At 38.7% G+C, this 21,254-nt stretch overlaps 2 protein-coding genes across 19 annotated transcripts in view; one reads left to right on the forward strand and one right to left on the reverse strand.

Annotated features, from left to right (window-relative positions):
* The window catches only part of C5H11orf58 (chromosome 5 C11orf58 homolog), a 321,725-nt gene extending 311,362 nt beyond the window's left edge, over positions 1 to 10,363 (reverse strand). The window contains exon 1 of the mRNA XM_075755070.1: positions 10,359 to 10,363. The gene's annotated coding sequence lies outside the window, so the exon portion shown is untranslated. The remainder of the gene's footprint in view (positions 1 to 10,358) is intronic.
* SOX6 (SRY-box transcription factor 6) overlaps positions 1 to 21,254 on the forward strand; it is a 373,686-nt gene that overhangs the window by 267,064 nt on the left and 85,368 nt on the right. For 10 of the 18 annotated variants that reach the window (XM_075755057.1, XM_075755059.1, XM_075755052.1 and 7 more), the window contains 2 exons: positions 4,248 to 4,371; positions 13,042 to 13,121. In XM_075755057.1, the coding sequence (XP_075611172.1) occupies positions 4,248 to 4,371; positions 13,042 to 13,121 (204 nt within the window). The remainder of the gene's footprint in view (positions 1 to 4,247; positions 4,372 to 13,041; positions 13,122 to 21,254) is intronic. The other 8 variants (XM_075755064.1, XM_075755069.1, XM_075755065.1 and 5 more) reach the window with 1 other exon arrangement.

Genomic DNA, 21,254 nt, shown 5'->3' on the forward strand with positions numbered 1-21,254 from the left:
TCTCAGGATTTCAGCAAGTTCAGAACAGGATCCAGAGGTTTTATTGGTGGAAGAAGTGGGGGCAATGGTTTTAAATAGTAATGTTGGATTATTCTAGGCAATTAGAACATATTAGCACTGATTTCTACCAGTGCTGGTTGTAATAATAATAAAAAAGCTTTAGGGAAGGGTTAAAATATTGTGAAGATTGTGCTTACTATGTCTCAAAAAGATGGCACTTAATTCTCCCCTTTACCGAAGTAAACAGTACGACAGAGAGGCAACTTGTCAAGTTTGATCTTGAAAAGTTTGCGAGGAATTCAGCAGCCATTATCGGGTGGGATTTACTGCTGCTCTTGAAACCTGTGATCCTCACAGCTAAGCAGAAATGTCTGAGCTGCCTTTTTGCTTGCTCTGCTGCCATCCTTTTCTCTGAATGCCTTTACTTCTCTAGCTGCAATGTTAGTTGCTGTAGAGGCAGCTTTGGTTTTTAAAGACAGAACCCTTCCTATTCCTTAGTCTCACTTAATGTGCTGTGTTCTTCATTCAAAAGAGGCAGATCATTTTCATTCAAGGCATTATTTTTGTATGACGCATCGCTTTGGCTTCCATTTTCCAGGCACGACACTAACCATCAATGACTTTTTAACAAGGAGGATTGTCCAGCCAGCTTCTGAGATTAGCATTCACATGACTGTGGGACAAAGAACTGCAGATTTGCCCAGTTTATCAAAGGGCCACCAGCTTTTATTATTTCAGGGAGAATCAAATTGGAAGTTGCTTCTTGAACTAATCAGGGCTGATTTGCTCTAAAGTTGCTTCCTGACTTAGATCTCAGGCAAGGAAGTGCTGTAATCAGTTCCCAAGGGCCGTCAGAGTTGTGATGGGATATTAAAGGAATGGTACGCCACCTTTTAAGAGTTCCCTAATCTCGGTGGCTTCTCATGTTTTAACACAGTTAAATCTGAGCTTGTAGTGTAGAAACAGACATTAATTTTATGAGGTAGCTTTATATAATAGACAATTTTACTTGAGGTTGCAGAACTGAATTTTGGAAAGAATATACTCACATTTCCTCCAGGGTCTGTACAGTTCAGTTAAAGATATAGACTGGCAGAATTGTTCAAAACCAAACATTTACTACCCGTCACCGAAAAAAAAAAAAGTCTTCATGAAAGAGAAAATGAGTCCCCCTGAGTGTCACTGTTTGCATATTAGCCCATAGTACAGGCTCTGCCAAGTTACTCTCTGACTGACTGCTGCAGATGCTCTTTCTCAAGTATTCTGAGTGAGATCTTTAGTGCAAGTCTTCGGGGACAAACAATAGCACCTGTTCCTCACAAGATAGCAGCCCAGTTAGTCCATTCATGTATCTTTAATGAAGCTCTGGGGCAGATGGCAAAAAATGGCATCATCAACAACTTAGCACAGAGGAGACAAAAGGGGAAAGTGCCGATCCAACAATACGTTATTTTTACGAATGGGAAGAGACAGAGTCGGAGTGTTTCTCGGGCATCTGCTACGGTCTTGGTTTTCAGAAAGACCTGAGGAACATCTCAGCAATTAAAATTTCTGGGCATGTAGCTGATTTTATGAAGTACACCAATCAACACCTCCTCCCAATTTCTCCCCCCTCAATAAAATAATAAAAATAATAATAATAATAATAATAATAATAATAATAATACCACCACCCTCCAGGAAAAAAAACTGTCAAAAATTAAGGTGACTACTGTTTTTTTGGCATTCATTTTACATCTTTAAAAATTCAGTGATTGGTGATACTTGTACATTCTCTTCCTTTTTAATTCTTATTTGTGCTTTTCAGTTGACCTGTGCTGAAAATCGACACGTATGTATATAATAATTCTGGGTGGAACAAACATTTACCTAGGAAGAGTATTTAATATGTGCCAGAGGGAAGACCCATGAGAGGGAATGGTTGCCATTCTCTACGGGCTTTTTTCAGGCTGTGTAGCTCTCTTAAGTGTGAACTCAAACTTGCACTCTAAATGTAAGCCACCTTTAGCCAAAGTTATATGGATTTATATAGACTGAGGACCTGATCCAGCATTCAGAGTAGTATTTCAAGGAAGACTAGCAGATAGCCAGAACATCCAGTTCAGTGTGGTAATTCTCCACACTTACAAAATTGCTTTTATTTGAGAGTTTAAAAAAAATAAATAATCTTTTTGGATATGGTGGACACAGGATTGCATTGGGAAATAACCATTGTAGGATTTGGTTATTATATGTTTCAAATGATTTTTATGACACTGTGATGCGAAGTATTGCTATGGGTACGTGTGCACCATCACTCTAACCAGAGTACTCAACCTAATCTCTTCTGTGTCTTGTGAGATTGTGTTGGCATCTTGTACCTTTGCAACCCCATGGAAATACTTTCTCTGTGTGGTGATTGAAAGGGATATTTCTTAAACCTTGGGTCCCTTTGGTTGGACTGTAGTTGGGAACTACTGAAAAGGATTGTAAGTTGGATTGTGTTGAATTCCTTCCAATATATTCTATAGCTGTTTCTATCAGACAAAGCCTGTGGTTTTCATTTGCTGTTCTCTTGTAGAGCCAGCGTAAAGGAACACCACACAGCAAAACTAGCACCATTTTATCAGAGGTAAATGCCTGTGCTGGGCACATGGGGATCAACTCCAATCTAACCAAGTTTAACTCATATCCTAAAGCGCACAGCCAGGCTTACCTCAGCTAAAATGAGAGAAATAGCTGCTCAAAGCTGGTTTCTTTCACGCCCCAGTGCCATAGCAGTAATTGCACAAAGACCTTTTTATTATAAGTTGATTTTCCTGAGAAATGGATTCAAAAAAATACTGTAAAGTGTTTATTTTTTGCTTGACCTTTATTAACCTACATCTTAGGGCTTTCCCAAGAGAAGAGTTGTTGGTAAATTAACCCTCATAGACACACACAGTAGCATTTCTGCACTGCATCAATGGTTGTGAAAGTAATGGGGATGTGACAAGAAAATTTGGCACTATTTAAACAATGTCATAGGTCAACATATGGGATTTGACCAAAAAAGTTTTTTAGGAATTAAATGAAAAAAAAATTGCTTGAAGTGTACTTTAACTTTTTAATAGTATTTAATGCCGCCGATTTCTGGTAGGATGAGGGCATTTTTTTTTTTTCTTCCCTAAAACCCCAATTTCTTCCTACATTTACTAGCTTTGATATACAAACCATTATATGTTTGCTTAACTACTAATCAGAAAAATTGTAGTCAAACCCTTGGGTACTTCTGGGGTTAAGGAATGATGGATAAAACCTCTTTGTGATCCTAGCCACTGTCTCTGAGACACATGTAGCATAATTTAAGGAACTGGGAAATTAACACGTGGATTTAACAGGCACGATTCTATCACATCTCCTGTTTTCTATATGCGGAATACAAATGCTGGTATAAGGTGCAGAATTTTTGGCTTTTGCATGTTTGTGCTTTTTGATACATTTATTAAGGTCAAATTAAATTTGATATAGTAGGTTTTATTCTGAAATGGTCTCTGAATACAGCTCCATAATTACCAAGCTACATGATAGTGCATAAAGCTATAAAACTGCTTAGACAGACAAGCAATTTATATGTTATAGTGAGGTGTGTATGGCAAAGGATGTTAGTTTAATTGGGATCCAAGATGTTAGAGCCTTAAATCTTAAAAGCTGGGGTGTTGACTAGAAGATTATTTAATACTGTGGTGAGATTTTGAAAAAACATACCTGAGTTGTTGGTATATATATATGAACAATACAACGTTGTAAAATCTCAGAATTAAAATTACCCTAAGGATACTAAAATTTGAATGTCAAAGTAGCTACTGCAGTGTTAGGTTACTTCTAAAATGCTTGTCACTCTGCTGTCTGGGACCAAAGATGAGAAAACTTGTGAAAAATTAATAGAAATATGTACCACTTTTCTTTTTAAAGAACCTATGGTATATTAGAAAGATTTTGTACCTGTTTACCTTGTGCCAGGACAGGGAATATTAATTAAAAAAAAAAAAAAAAGAGACCCAGGAAGAACTAGGAAAACGTGCAGTTCGCTGAGACTATTACACCTTTGACACTGAGGGAAAACAATGTTAGTGAGGGCTTTGATGTGATAATGTGAAATTGGCAGGGATTACATTAAGGCGAAGATTCTGTGGGACTGTGTGAACACAAGAACACTATCAGTACTGGAGAAATACCTGTCAAGACAAATTTGTGCTATTTCTGATCAGAGGCTCTCTTCTGTTTAGCAGGTTCAGGGTCACATGCCTCCGCTCATGATCCCAATTTTTCCACACGACCAGCGGACGCTGGCAGCGGCTGCTGCAGCCCAGCAGGGATTCCTCTTCCCCCCAGGAATCACTTACAAGCCAGGTAAGCTGACAGGGATGTGAAACTATTTAACATTTTAAGACATTAACTGTAGTTTTTTGTGTGATCTGTTCCCATATTGATGATGTTACACAACGGGCGTAGCGGGTTGGAAATACCGTGGAGTTTTGCAACTCCACTTGAAAACAACTTCTGGTTCGAAGGAGGTGGATGGACTGTTGAGTATTGAACATCATGGGGGTTTTTTACCTTTATTCCCCACAAAATCACTTGCTCCAAGTATATTGGCCCACTTGCCTAGTAATTTGCATCTGGGCTGCCCTGTGTCATTATACAAAGGCTACGTATCTTTAATTAATTCTGTTATCATCAGTGTACTTGTCTTTTGTGCCAAAATTCTTACTCTTAATTAGTGATAAAACTCAGAGGAAGTATAATTTAATTAGCAGGCTTCAAATGGGTGACTTTTTTTGTTTGATTTCAATCTGAATAATAAAAGGTTTCAGTGGTTCAATCCCAGTCATCATTCACACTTGTAACAGGTCACATAACCTTGCAGTGAAATATGTTTTGAGATGATTTAGCAAATGTTATGATTTCTTTCTTTTTTCCTCTGAGTTTACAGGACTCCTGGGGAATTCAATTAGGGATATAATGGTTTGAAGCTACTTTCAGAGCCTCCTTGTAAACAGGGCTTTAAATGTTTAAAGACATGTTGCCAAAGGAATTCAATGTAGGAAGATAGTTAAGTAAATAAAAGTCAACCTTATTTTCATTTGTACATTCTTTGTAAGTGACCTCAGTCCAGAAGCAGCAACCTTATTTTGCTCATTAATAGTGTTCCCTGTCAAGCTGCCTTTAGCATATTAACCTGATAACTAATAACTACAAAACATAAATACCAGTTTCTTTTTGACATTAAATATGAAATGTACAAAGTAAAGCATTGATCCTGCTCCCACTTGATGTTAGTGGTATTTTTGCTGTTGACTGCAGCAGGAGCAGGGTCAAATCCAAAGTAAATGCTCATAACAGATGATGTAAACAGCATCCTAATTAAAAGCCAGGTTGAACCGAAAATCTTTTCTAGCAAGTTTACTTAATATTAGATGAAGTGAGGCCAAGCAGGATTTCAGCAAGCATTTCCGTTTGTCCCACTCCCTTCTGTCTCTTTAGTCTAGAGACATTCCTCTTTAAACACAGAATCTTTGTCCAGTTATTATCTTATCTTCAGGTTTAAAAATCCCAAAGTTTCCTTTCCAATTTGACAAACTGGCGCACTGTATGCAGGAATCAGTTAATGGAGCTCTGAAAGGCAGGTGGCTCTACATGACACAGGATGATGGGTATTCACACACATCACCACCTCACAACAGTTGGGGACCAAAGTGAAGAATATTTTGTCTCCAAAGACATAAGAGTTGCCAGCTGTGGGAATTGTCTACAACACCCTGGCTAATACCATTCTTTCTCACAGACAAGAGAAAGCATGTGCTTTAGTTTCCTTGCTTTTCCCATTTTAGTATCTGAGATGCTTTTTGAATAGTGACTATTAATGATTAAGCTGTTGATTGTGCTTCCCCCTGAAAGGTGATATGTCAAATCACATTGTGTTGATTTTGGCTCTGTAGGCTACTTGGTACAATAATGACTCAGGAAGAAGAGTACCAGCATGATTTCCTGCACAACAGATTTCTGCACTTATTTGAAAGTGTTCCTTACAGTACCTATACCTATCCTAACAGTTTATTGAGCTTATACTACTTTATACTACCTGTGATCCTACTGATCTCATAGCAGAACATGATACAGCTTTAGGGGATTTTTTTTTTCTTGCTGGAATGCAGAGAGAGAGATCTATAACAAATGTTAAAAGAATGAAGTGCAGGCAGAAATCAAGGCCTAGATATCTCGGAACACAGCTAAGCTGTTTGCTAGTATGTTAGTCGATAATATCCAGCTGATGCTAGTAAAGACCAGAAGTCACAGTGATCTGATTATACCCAGTGGCTTGCAAGAAGTAGGAATATTTATATTTTTAATATACTTATTAAATTCTACAGCATGTGCGGCAAAGGTACCTGGGCAGGTTAGTAGTTTCTGTTGGAGAGACATAATGATAAAAAATAATGCTGTACCTACACTTGGTATTGATTAATTCCTATTTTTGGCACTCTTGGCACAGTAGTTAAGGAATTAATGAAACTGGAGATTAAGCTACACTCTTTCATAGAGAGGGTTCTTCAAAGTCATTTCTGAGGAATATTTATGAACTTGACTGCTACTACCCGTACTCTTCTACTTTTGTGAGAAATGAAACTTTCACCTCTAGAACTGTCAGTTTAGACTCACTCATACTTCTGAGGAAAGACAGGAGATGGATTAACCCTTCAGATACTTACCATTTTCTTTTTGGTTGCCTGTTTGGTTTCTATTTCATTTAACTCTAGTTTGATATAGGCAAGACTGAGTTTTGAGACTGCTAGTTTTCCTGGACATTCAGAAAATACAGTGAGTGGGATTTCAATAGCTGTGGGAACTGACTACTTTTGAAACTGCGTCATTTAGGGAATGTCAAATATTGTGTGCACAGTCACTTAATTTCCTTTGCCTGCAAAATGGGCTAGATATAAGGCAGCTCTGACTTGGAAGTGGCGTATCAGTGTTAGTGGGCCAATGCAGCCAAGATGAGAAGTCCTGCCTTGGTGTACAAGCAGGGATATGATTACATGCACGTGTCCATGCAGATATATCTTCACAGGCTAAGTGGGAACCAATTTCATGGATGTTTAGTTCAATGCCAAGATAGCAGTTGCAGAGTACTGTTGCAAATCTGCACTTAACCTCTATCCCTTGAAGTAAGAAAATGGTATTCCTGTAACAAGCTACACTAGGTCATGCCCTCAATGGAAGGTCCACTAGAAGAGAGGAGAATTTAGTAGGTTCTGAGGCCCTTCCAGCACATGCCTTAGTTGCTTCTGAACTCCTGAGCTCAGAAAGTCATTATTAATAGAAAACTCAAGGAATTGCTGATACACAGCTATGATTTATATTAAAGCCTGACAGGACAGAGTTTCCTACTGCCTGGCAGGATCGTGAGGTGACTGTAACCCTCCCCTCCATATTTTGGAGCCCTAGGAGGTGAAACAGGCCAAAGTTAGCAAGTGCTGATGACAAGTAATAATTACATTAGAAAAAAAAAATCCCCAAAGTCCCATGCTTCCTTATGTATCTCAAAGTCATGTAATATAATTTTCCGGCATGGTAAGTACTAATTGAGAAATCAGAGCTGCATAGACCACCTAATTAATTTTTTATACATATTTCAGTATTTATACTGTATACCGGATTAATTAAAACTTTAGGGCGCTGTGCATCTCAAATGACTGTTGTGACTATTGACCTGCAGGCGCTTGACGAGCCTCGTAGAGTACCTGGTTGTGGGGGTTGCCACTTATTCCAGTGGGAACCTGAGAGTGGCAGCTGTTAGGAAGCTAATACTTGCCCAGAGATGCTACATAGTTAATATAATTATTTTGCATTCCAAGTACAGCGAAGCAACTGCACTGCCTTTCTGACTGTGACCACTATACTTACTACTTGGAACTGGTGGGTAACATAAGTACCATTATACCTCCTCTCCCAGTGCAAATTTCCCTTCACTTAACTAACCGCATGCATCCAGGAAAAGTTACTGGGTTGGAGTATCCTTGAATGTGATTAGTGTGTCCTCATTAGTGCCCTGGGTCAAGAGAAGACAGGGAGTGGGGGTGAGGAGGAAGGCAGTTCCTTCCTCCATCTTGCAGTGCCTACAGTATTACTTCCTTCAATTTTTGTGGCTAAGAGGGAATGGGGAAGTAGGATGCTGACAGAGTAAAGATATAGAGTAATGCTGGACAGGAGCCAGACCATACTTTGAGCAGAGCTCAAACAGAGCTATGGTTTGCTCGGAGCGGAGAGTGGGAGGGCTGCTCTCCATACTGGCTGCATAACGGCAGTCCACGCGACTTGGAAATGAATGATCACTTTGCTCAACAGGCTTCTGAAAATATTTTGTATTATGTCAGTTCTTCAGCAGATGTGGAAAGCATCTCTGAAAAAGATTATGGAAAATAGAGACATTGAGGTATGGAGATTGTAAACTCTATTTAAAAGGGTTTGTAGAGTGATAAGTTGCAGTGTATTTTCAAAGCATTTCTTCATATTTCATACATAAGGTATATAAAGACCATGATTAGAATGGTTAAGAAACTACTCCTGTCTGCCTTCCTAGGTCATTCTCTTTTATACACAAAAATAATTTACAAGAGATTTTGCTATGCTGGCAATGCAATGAAAATGTGAAAATGGAGACTGTTTTCCTAGGCTGGTGACAAAAATAGTGAGAAATGTAGCTAATATTTTGACCTGGTTCTGTTCCTACTTGCATTGGGGCAAATCGACAGTAACTCCTTTGAAATCAATGAAAATAAAATTAGGTAAAGCACGACAAATAAAACTGTCAGGCTTATTCTCATCTGACTGGACCTCAGAACATTCCAGTACTGTGAGATATTTGTCATCACACTAATTACACTCATTAATTACAGTAGCTAATCCACATAACTAACATCATCTTAGATCTGCTGGACTTCACTGATATCCATCATTGCCGTTTCCATTTGGAACAGGCCTTTCAGAAGTTTTTCCTAAGCTGTAAGGTGGTTTAAACTTTACAGAGCACAGTACTCTATTTTCAATAAGCTGCTGTTCCTCTTGGCGGGTGAGAGCAGAAAGCGTACATCAAATCAACTGTGTACTGAGCTGGCCGTGTATCTTTGCATGGCAGAGGTGCTGCATGAGTCTGGTTCTAATGGAAATTCCCCAGGACTGAGTTAGAGTCTGTCATGTGTTCCCTGTTGGGTTTTACTGGTTGAAACAAGGAATCCGTAACCTCAGGATTTGTTGCGGCAATCGATATGTGCCTCACCCCTAAATGTTGAGGTAAAAGCTGGAAGTGGTAGAAGGCAGTTGAGTATTTTCAACTCCGATTCGCACTGAAGTTCTTTACTCTCAGATAGACGATTGCTGGGAACTGATTCTGCTGCAACCTGAGGATGGCAACAGGGCAGTGCTGCAGCAAACCTTGCTCACAACATAGGCAGGACTGAGACAGTGTCATCGGACAGGGGAGATGCTCCGTAGTATTACTTTAGCCAGTTACCGCTATTAACATCTTCCTCAATCCTGACGCCTCTGCACAAATCAAATGCATGCCCTGTGTGGGAATATTGCAGGAGTGGGCATCCGTATCCTTGCGAATCCCAACAGCATCCTGAGGAGAGGTACGCTTTCCTCGCTCTGTTCATTATGCCTGGAAGGGTAGGGCCCTGGAATTTGTGATCTCTTACATCTCTTCCAACTCCGTCTCCTGTTTTTCTGTGATTCCACATGGAGAATGTGCAAGTGGCAGTTTGAGATCCATGCGTGAAAAAACGGATTTTAAGTTACAATCCCCAAATGGGGAAACCATCATCAAACTGAAAACTTTGTAAGTCAGATGAGGAAAGTCAGCGTGTGTGTTACAATTGTGTTTTAGGAAAGATGGGTAATAGAGCAACACCCTCCCCCTACCCTGAGTCTCAGACATCCTCCTTTCCTCACAGCTCACAAAGCCTTCATCTGGAAAGTAAGGCCATACATCCTATAAATAAAGTCCACTGAGCTTCATCACTTCATCGAAGACAAAAAGAAACATTTACGTTATTTCTATGTAGAATAGCACAGTACAATTGCTCGCTGCTTTTATTCATTTGGAAATGTTGCTCAACCTGACAAATGAAACAGAAGTCTGGCATACTTTTCCATGGCTTGTAAACACCAATTTATATATAAACAACAGCAGCCAAATGTAAATAGCAGCGCAGCAAGGAGATTGAAGAGATCAGTTTGCAAAACATGACAGATTTTCTTCTTCCAGCATTCTTCTCACTCCTGGTTATCAAAGGCCAGCACACACCAGTACCTAAAGCAGACCTGTTTGAACATGTTCTGCCGCCTTTTGTATGAATTTAAAAGAATGGATCCTCACGCAAGCATTCCAAATCTAGAAACAAATTTGAAAAAAATTGCTACAAGACATTGACTGATTTCTTGCCAAGACAGCAACTGAGAAGCTTCTTGATCCATTCTTGCACTGACAAAATGAGAGGGGGAAATATGTACCTTCTGTAATTAAAAATTAAAGCCAGCCCATACCCTGCATTCTCAGTTTCCTCAAGGGAGAAAAAAGTACCTTTGCTCTGCTTTTACTGCTCGGTGTCAGCAAAGTACTCCAAAGCTGCAAGCGTATTAATGTTTGTTCTCAGCGTAATGGTGCTGCTAAGGACTTAGCCATAATTTAGTGTGTTAAAATGAGGGGGGGGAAAGGGGCAATATTACATTTTAATAGCAAATAAATAGCAAAACTATAAAATTATTTTTCCTGTAACAAAAGAAAGAACCGTAGCCAGCAGGTGAGCAAGAGAACACTACGGGGTGTGGCAGGGAACTATTACATTAACTGTGAAGCCAAAAACTCTGTGTGTGTGTGTGTGCACGCGCGGGTGCGTATAAAATATCTGGCTATTTCAAACCATAGGAGCATGACAGCTGTGAAAAAGGAGTGCCGCAGGGAATTCTTTTAGAGTTTGATTTTTTAAAAAATATGTTTGACATGGAAAATGTTTTAGTACAAATAAAGCAACTGGTATTGAACTTAAAAAGTGTGTGTGGAGGGGGAGGGAGAAAGAAGAGATTGCTGTGTGGAACAGGATGAATAATTCATGATATTTAAAGAAAGAATGCCTCCAAAATGTTCTGCAAGGCAGTCCATGCTGATAACTCGGATGGTTATCCCCCCCCCCCCCCCCCATTTAAAGCATCATTAATTCAACATCTTTGTGATTTTTTTTAAAACCTTGTAAGATATTTCTGAAAGAAACATTATTTAACTTAGATTAGGATCTTACTTATTCAGATAATTTCATATAAATGTCAAAGAGATGAGTAGAATTATTTAACCATAGACAGCTTTAGTACTTTAAGAAAAGGATCTAGAGGGTTTTTGTTGCACTTTTTTTTTTTTTTTTTTTTTTAAAGGAAAAAAAAAGCCCAACATCATTGCAAACTAAAATCAACCTCATGGAAGGGGGAAAATAAGAGGAGATATTTTAAACATTACTCCATAGGACACCAGTACAATATAGTGTTAGTGAATGCATTGTAGCAGAGCCCCATATGCAATCAGAATCCAATTGTTACTGGACTGTGTACAAGCACATACTGTGCTCAATGGTCTGATGAGGTATTATGGATATGATGCAAAGAGACCTTGCGGATTAGACATGTACAATTTATTAAAAAAGTGAAACAACCAAACATTTAAACTCAGCTGAATACAATAGCACGTCAGGTGGTAAAAAGGGAGTTCTGAGGAATGCAGTGACTGCAAAGACTTCAGCTATCATTATTTATTTGAGGGGATGACAAAAAAAAAAAAAAAAAAGAAGAAAAAATCTAAGTCTTGGAATGTCGTGATTATATCATTTTAGTTTTCTTTGTTTTCCCTCATTGCTACAGAACGCAGAAGCTTTCAGTGACAGAAAGTTCATGTAAATCAGACTGATTATTGTAAATCTCAAAAACGTACAGAGGAGCAGCCTGTTAAAATATAGCCTGCAGATAGTACGTAACACTGACTTTAAATAAGTAGCTTGAGCCAAAGTGATATTCCATTAAATCATAGTTACTTTATCCATCACTGTATTAATTTTTGTATTACAGATTACACTGTTAAATTATTTCAGCCTTCCTTCATTCTTTACATTGACTAAGTGTCCCAATGGCACTGTGTGATGCATTGTTGCAGTGACTTAGAAGTGGGAACACCCATAGATTCTATAAGATATAATGTTGCAATGCTTATTTTGGATCAATAGTATCTCTTATTTTCTGGAGTATTTGTGAGGGCACACATTTTCAGTGAACAGAACGCAGAAATTTTAGTACCTGAATCTTTGTGTAACTGAACAGCTAACTACGTAATCTATCAACTTCAGTAGGGTCCCAAATCTAAGAAAAAGTTAAAATTGTATGTTGAGCGATTTTTAAAAGTGACTAAATTTTAGTTTTCTCTATGGCTACCTTAAAGGAGTTGTCCCAAGACAGAGAGCCTCAAAGCAAAACAAGAAACAACCACAACCTGTGTTGAGCCAGCTAGGCAGCTTTCCCAGGAAAGAGCCACTCAATACTGAAAAGAAATCACCCTGCATTAAATAGGGCTGAAATTTCTTGGGTTATAACAAATTTCTCCCTGTTTTATGAAACATGTGGCGACAACAATATTTTCTTCTGGTAACCACTGGGGTTTCCTGGGGTGTCTTGTCTGTGTGTCTATGGCCTTAAGGCCCATTTTGTGCCCAAGCTTACACGCCTGATTTGAACATTTGCTTTCGAAAATGAAAATCACGAGTATCACATTTACGTTTTGCCAGTTTGCCTACCAGCTATCTGCTAACAAAAAAGTTCCAAGGGAGCGTGGCAAGTCCGTGCCCAGCGAAGCCTTTTGTTTTTGCAGATGTTTAGGCTTAGAGGAGTGCTATGGAGCACAGGCAATCCTAGGTCCGTGTTTGCACTTGTCTGCTGCTATTCTCTGCTCATTGTCTGAACCTGCACGCATTGTTCTCCCGACAGGTGATAACTACCCTGTGCAGTTCATTCCATCAACAATGGCAGCTGCTGCTGCTTCTGGACTCAGCCCTTTACAGCTCCAGGTATGTGCCAGAACAAAAAAATGTGGGATCGAAGCCAACATTTTAGGGGAAAACTGCTAACCAGCTGTATGCTAAATAATAGTCTGAATGTTAAATAATTTTTGAGCACAGCCCGGGAGGATTAACACCTTATGTACTTACGGTACTGCAAATATAGCAACGTGTGGCCAACCTTGATACTGTGAGTGAAAGACATTGTTCCGTGTGTTTTATGTTGGCAGAGTTAATGGTATTTTTTTAATTATATGACCAGTTGATGGGGGATGTGTTCAAAGATCTTTTTGTACTTTATTTTCATTTAGTCTTTCCCTTGTAGCTGCAATGCGCTACCTTTAATTGGAGCAGTGAGTGTATCAAAACAAATACGTGTTACTGGGTTTTTTTCTTTTTTTCAGACAGTGTGGTGCTGACAATACAATAAATTGCAAACTCTTTTAGCTTCTGTATTTAGGTAATCTCAACCTTTCCATGCATTAAGCTGGTCCGATGCCAAACATGGCCAGGAGCCTTGGCTTGGTCATTTATTTATTTTTGGCATATATAGAATGAAATGTTGTGAAAGAAAGATTTATGTGCCATATTATTAGCTAGCTTTTTGTGGCAAGAAGTTTTTAATTTCACAAGAAAAGACACAACAATGTCATAAATAATGAAGAAACAGTCAAAAGCTTTCAGAGTTAAAATGTGTGGAAAGGAAGTGACAGTGAACATGAGAGGAAAGGCCATTAAAGATGCATGTAACTATTTGCAAGTAAACCTTTGAAACCCCTGGTTGAGTTAGGTTAGAGGTGGGTTCATATGCGAAGTAGGAATACATTGTGCCTAAGAGTAGCAAAGTACTGCTGTGTTAATATCCAAATATCTACTTTGCTTACCCTTCTGCAATTATATCATTTTCCAGAGGGACCAAAGCAAATTAAAAATCCTGATGTCTTTACCCAATGCTGGTATTTTTCTTGCCAAGTTAACTTAAGATAAGTGAGAATGGGACCAGAACTCACTGTTCACTGATGGTCCAGAACTGGTGAAAAAGACCCCTTGAGCTTATGTCTGACCTAACCTACAATCAAAACTTGAAAAGAGAACACCCTGACACTGCAGGGAAAGATCTCCCAAAAATACTTTTGGGTCATGATGGTATTATGTTAAGACTGTACCTTGGACAGGCTTCAAACCAAAGGGGAGTTTTTCCAAATGAAAAATAGCAGGTATCCTTTGAAAATCTGTATTTGCATACTTATTGAAGCAAAAGTAGCATTAGCTTTAGTTGAGAAAATACTTCAGAAATTGGCTTTGCGAATAGAGAGACTATTTTTGCTACCTTTGAAATGCAATACAACAAATAGTGAGCCTACACAAGACTGTAAGGGAGGGAAGGATAAAACTTTAACTGCAAAAGAAAAAGGATCTAAACCACAGACATTCCTGATTCTTTTCTTTTACAGGATTCATTTGTAGCTTGACCCACAGATCTATTTGCACATCAGCCTTGATCAGAATGTACAGCAATAGTGCAATTTCATTAATTTGCAGAAATAATAGACTGAGCTGTTAAACATGACAAGCACAATTAGAGAGAAAAGAAAACAACCCGCAAAGAAAGTGGTGCTAATAAATTCAGAAACATTTGAGTGCTTGAGGGGCCAGAATTTCCCTTCAGATATATTTGTTGTAAAAGAGTTTTTTGATTTGATCCCCCCTTTCTATTTTATTTGAATTTCACCTTTATGGGGTTTCAAAACCTTTAATGTTTCCTGGTCATAAGAGCTTAAGTGATAGAGTACTTAACCTCCAGTTGATACCTGCTCATCTGATTGTCAAATTGGCTGAACTAAATTTTATTTACTCCTACTATTAATATTCTCTTTGTGTAAATTCCCAAGGTGTTCCCTAAATGTACACTTATTTGGGTGTGTTTGTTGGAGGGAATTTCTTGTTATACCTGATGCGTCATGAAGCCTGTTAGGGGTGTAGCATTTCAGCTCATTTTTCCATCTTTGCTTCCCTTCCCCCTTCTTTCTCTGTTTTGCTTCCTTTCTTCCATGCACCCCACCCACTTATTTATTTACATGAATGCTGTGACCATGGTATCTGAGTATTTCCCAAGTGCTTAAAAATACTGATCACAAACCTAATCTCTGTTCCTTTCAGCCAGTGGGAGAAATAGGGAATTCATTTGCAGGTTTGGTTTTGTTTCTACATGCGAGCGTGTGTGTGATATCTATGTTTGGAGAACTTGGAGAGGAAAAGCTATTTCAATTAAAAAAAGCTTTGCAGTAGCTCTAACATTTCAACTTTACCAGGGCATTATTATTAGTTCGAAAATTATATTCCATAATCCATATCCAGCTGCAGTGGAAATTCTGTCAGCTTCGAGCTTATAATCTCTCCTCGATTTTCACTTACATTTTTTTGAGGATGATCATGCTTCAGGTAGGAGCTAGCAGAAATTTTCTGTTCTCATCTGTCTGTGTATTAGGACAACTTCTATGGAAGCTGTGAATCTAATAGCACAGAAAAGAATTTACTCCCAGGTACATCATGTAACAATAGCAATTATTCCACAGAGGATGTTTCTCCAGTGGGCAATTTGCAATTAATTATTTGCCCATCTTATTCAAGCTATTTAGCACATTGGTATCAAAATACATTTTCTCTGAATTGTATGTCTGTGTTCACTAGTGGATTATATATCTCTGTGAGTTAAAACCTTTTATTGAAATAATATCTAGGAACTTCTCAGGTAACTAGTTTCACTCTCATGGGCCTTGCATGAAAAAAAAATTCAAAAAAATAAATTAAGTTCACCTTTAGCAACAGACCTGTTTGAACCCATCTACTCTTAAGATTTTGCATCACATTGATCAGCTAGTGGTAAAATACCATTAATATTCAGTTGTAGCTTTGAGTATCCTGAAAGCAAGTAGTCATTACCACACATTTATGCCAGTCTGTGTTCCTGAAGTGTTGGCTTGCTTTGCTTTGGGTTGACATCAGATAGCTTCTTTTTATCTGTATACTGATCTCATGAGGGTGACATTGACGATGTTGACAAAAGACTTAAAACTCCGTGTTCCACACTTCCCATTGGCAGCTCAGCCCCATCTCACCAGTTTCCTCAACAACTTGGCCAAGAATTAAATAATACGTGTGACAGGACCAAGCCTTGTTAGGACTCTCAGCGTGAGGGAGGGTCTTGCTGATGAGGGAACAGTTCTCTAGGTGTTGGTCTAAGAAGAAGGACCAAGCTATTTCTGTTCACCCCTCCAGCTTCAAACAACTGTGAGTGAATCCCGTCAAATCAACCTTCCGCTAAATAGTTTACAGATATATTACCAAATACACCTGTAGCAGGTATGCATAGTGGTGTGTGAACCAGTTCTGATGCATGTGTGTAACAAAAGCGTGTTGCTTTAATTAATCAGTGTGAGCAGTAAAACCTGTCAATAATTTTCCTCTTTTTTATACCCACCTTCTCTGCAGTTTCTTCCCTTTCCCATTTCCCTGATTTTTTTCCCTAGCTGTCAAATGACTGCACTGATATTAACTGATTCTAGATATGTGTGCCCAGTAATCTTGCTAAATGAGTGAACTTGATCATGAAATGGGTTTTCCCAGCTTACTGGGAAGTCTCGGTGGTGGCAGAGGTGGCACCTATATGTCCTTACTTTCAAATAAGGAATGTTACTATATGCTCTTTTTTGTTTTTTTTTCTTAAAAAAAAAATCTGCCTTCATTCGTAGATAGTTCTACAAAGCAGTCTACGTGGTAAATAAGGAAATGTCGCAACTCTCTCAACCACGACTGATAAACTGTTGATAGAAATGGAAGCACTACAATGATGCTAGCTGGAGTTATTCCTAAACAAAGTGAGCTCTAGGAAAAAAAGCAAAACAAAAAAGCTTTCGTTCATAACTCTTTCCCCAAACTATTTGTTTAATTTGTCCTTCAAAATTTATCGCTTATAACACTAATGAACCTTGGCAAGTCTTAACTATAGTTGCAGCTGTGTTCTTGAAGACTGAAGTTTTCATAATCCTTTAAAAAAAATTTAAATTTTAACTAAACACATATTTTTCTATTTCTTTTCTCCCCTCCCATCTCATCTTACTCCTCCATATTCTCTTCTAATTGCAGACAAAGTAAATGACCTTTCTTTATACCGCTGGGTGCGGATCCAGTGCGCTGCTGAAGCATTGCATAGCCTGCCTCAGGGGCACAATATTAGTAGAGGGAAGGCCAAAGAATGCTATTTTTAGTTGAACAGTTCAGCAGATGGAGGCATGAATACTCATATATCTGAAGGTTGAGGGGTTTGAACCATTAATTTTGATAATGTATTTAACCCTGGGAACAATCAGAAACTGTAACTCTAAGGTTACAATGCTTTTGACCTTTAGAGAACAGAGGGCACGCGGTACAGTAAACAATATATTACATTTCTACTTATTCCAATTCTCTCACACATATAAATTTCAGGACATAGTTGACATTTGCTTTCCTCAGCTATTTTAGTGCTGGTCCTTAAAGTAAGTCAAGAAGAATGTGCAGGAAAGAGGCCAACGTAATGCGACAGTCATGTAAATATGGCCTTTAAATAGCTAAGATGTTAAATGTGGCCTTTTATGAAGAAATATTATTCTCGGGAACTAGAATCTTGGTGACTTATTATTTCAATGAAAAAGTTGTTTTAGTGGACTGCTGCTCTTATGGAGTTTTCTCTATATGTTGTAACCTTAAAGCAATTTTTTAGTGGGCTAATGTGATCTGATAGTGATAGCTCACACTGGAGGTGATTTGGTCCCACTCTGGTACCACATCATGCAAAGTGATGTACCTGCCTTATGTCTTATTAAATGATGCATGCTCCTCTTCAACAAATATAGCAGTTAAATATCACGCAGCTTAAGTATTTCTAATTAAAATATCTCCATGTGTCAGCATATTGGTAATGTATTATTTTAATCCATTTATTTTGTTTATGAACCAGTGACATATGTTTAGATTGTGAAATATATGAGCCTTAAAAATCACTTTATTGAAGAAAATTAATTTCTACAATGCTGTCTCAGTAATGTGTTCACTCACCCAGTCAGTCACTGGCAGGGCTGCCAGTCTTAATGTTGGTTAGACACAGTTTAACAGTTTTATCTGACATAACACTCTTGGATGTAGGCAATAATAATTTTTTCAAATGCAAAAACCACGGGGTTTTCCTTTTTCTTTTTTTTTTTTTTTTTTTTTTAACGCAACGAAGAATGGGGATTGGGTAAACGTGAAAGAGATTTGGTGAGACCAATCAAAATTAAAACCAGCTAGTTACCTTTTCAAAGTTAGACACTGTAATTTGTTTGTCAGCGGGTAGATGTTTGGGTCAGCACTGTGAGTGAGTGACTGTCAGCGGGAATTCCTACAAGACAAGTAATTTCCCTCAATGTATTACTGACAGATTGCTCACTTCTTCGAATCACTAGAGAAAACAAACTTAATATTGTTACAGGCAGAGTTTCTGTCTTCATTAGCCTTATAGAATGATTTTATCTAGCATTCAAAGACTACTGAGCTCTAGGTGGGCATATTTTAACAGAATGTTCCTTATTATGTTACAGTGAATAGTGGCCTAAATTAAGGGAATGGTGTGTGCAAATTTCAGTATATGGAAGTAGTAAATTAAATATTTTGGTCCTTTTCTTATGTAGAAATTTAGGTTGCAGCAGAGGGAGGAAAGAAGATTTTATTAGGGCTCTGAGAGACCAAGCAAGCCCTTTAATGAAAATAAAATTAAAAATATGCCAACCTTGCAATACATAGGAAAATTTAATTAAAATCAATGAAATAGTTATACTTGTGCCTTTCCCTACTTGAATGTTTATGTCTCTGTATGTAATATCGGTGTTATCAAGTTGAATTATATCAGTGGCAGTATCAATGAAAATGATGTCATTGAGTCAATATTTTACCATATGACCTCCTTTCTTTGCAGAATTTCTTAATACTCCATCTTCTCTTCCTTCTTCTCAACTTCAGCCTTGAATTATCTGTCAAAGTGATTTTCATCAGGAAAAGACAGCCCATCAAAATTGAGACTTTTTGTAGTAAAATATCAATTCTGATGAAATTTTGGCCAGAAGGATCTTTATAGCTCCCGCAGTAATGGCATCCCAGGTCAAAATGAGAGGGAGTCTCCCTGTCCTCTTCAAGTTAGTAAAAATGGACAGACAAACAAACAAAGCCACCAGCTAGAGTAATCAGCGTGGTACAGCAGCATTGCAGCTGCAAGACCCTTTTCCCACCCAGTTGATGCCCTGCATCTCCAATGACTGCTTTAGACAGCATGTCTTTGTTGCCTTCATTCTTGCTTAATGGAACAGTATCACATTATTTAATAAAAAATTTATAGGAATGTTTAAGAAAGAGACTGTTTCTATAGTCTGTAGCAGTTCTAGTACTTGGATGTGGCAAGCCTAGGTCCAGTCCTGGGCTTGCGTTTGCCCCCATTGCAGGAAGGACACTAGCCACGGGACTGTCACCCAGTCTGGCATAGCTCTCTGTTTCTGCTCCCTTCAGCTGCCCAACCCCTTCTCCTCCTTGTGAAGTGCTCCCATGTTGTGTCTGCCCTCCTCTCCCAAGAGGGAAGACTTTTCAATCTGGCAGCTAGGGATCAGGCTCCTGGTATGATTCCCATCTTTTACACCTTTAGATCTTACCAAGCAGAACAGCTGCCTTCCAGGCCCGTATACTCTATTCCAGGGAGAACTTACCATTGAGATCATAAATGGCACAGACATAAACTCACTTATCAGGAAACTTGTATGTTTAAAAGGATGTCATCCTTATAGCCTGGATTGCAGGAGGTTTCCTGTGTCTCTCCAGTCTGTATCAAGGCAGAAGCTTGAGCCCAAGTGACTGGAGGAGGCTGAGCCCCCAGCGTCAACAAGACGTTCTCGCTCCCTTAACCACTGGCTGCCCCTCACTGAAAGCCCAGGCTCTATTTTAAAATAATTGTGCTTTGCAAAGCTCCCTCCCTGGGGTATATATTCACTCGGAAGCCAGTAAGAAGCAAATAAGTTACTGCTGCATTTACTGACAGAGCACCAGAGGCACCAGTACTACAGAGTGCCATCAGGGGACGAGCACATTTTTTAAAGCTCTTTTAAAACTGTGGCATCCCTTTGGGGAACAGGCTGACTGTGAGGCATACTCTGAGCTGGCAGTTGGATTCCTTCAAGCTTTCTAGAAACGTATATGGTGTATGCCTTACAGGAATTAGCTGCAAGTGAGTATGTTTCTGGAATTTTATTATACTTCTGATAACCATAGAGCAAGTTGCTCTAATTTGGCTACAAATTACAAACATGAAGAATTTTTTCCTGTGGAGGTGTTAACATAGTTGGATGTTTAGGAGCTTAGCAGCAATCAGATAAAAGACAAGAATGCCTTTTAAGTCAGGTCTATACACAAAGGAAAATAATATACTTCTGTATCATCACTCCTTCCTGACTAATTGCTACAGAAAAAGAAAACTTAATAACTCACCTTCCATCTGAATAGAAAGTTCTAAGTATAAGGACAGTTAGATGAGAGCTTCTAGGTGTAGACATACACACACATGCACGCATGCTCAAAGGAAGCAGAATTCTCTTAAATATGCGTGGACTGGAAAGATATCATCACCTGTCTTATTTCAGAGAGTCTTTGATTACAAGAGAGTATTCCCTCCCACTGACCCAATTCTGAAAGAAAAGGAAATTCATAGAAGATGAGATAGAACTCATCAAATCAGTGTGTGGATATTGCTCTCACTGTGTAGAGTCTTTTTAGATGGTGAAATAGGAATGGTATTGCCTCCAATAACCCTGCTTGTCTGAGATGTGTATTTGGTCAGTGAAGTCTTCAGAATCCATCTGATTGAGAAACTAGAAAAGTGTCCTAGCTCACAGAAAGTACTGGAATCATCTGACTGTTCTTAAGACTCAGCATGAAGGCTGCATATGGCTGTGGGGCACAACAGAAGGCTTGCATATCAGCCCTGGGAAAAAAGAGACTGGAGGGAGGAGCGTCTTAAGGAATACAGGAAGAAAAACACATCATGCTTAAATGTTAGTATTAAAGGATTATTCAAGACTTAAAGGA

The sequence above is a fragment of the Balearica regulorum genome, chromosome 5, assembly GCF_011004875.1.
Source record: "Balearica regulorum gibbericeps isolate bBalReg1 chromosome 5, bBalReg1.pri, whole genome shotgun sequence".
In the NCBI taxonomy this organism is placed as follows: Eukaryota; Metazoa; Chordata; class Aves; order Gruiformes; family Gruidae; genus Balearica; species Balearica regulorum.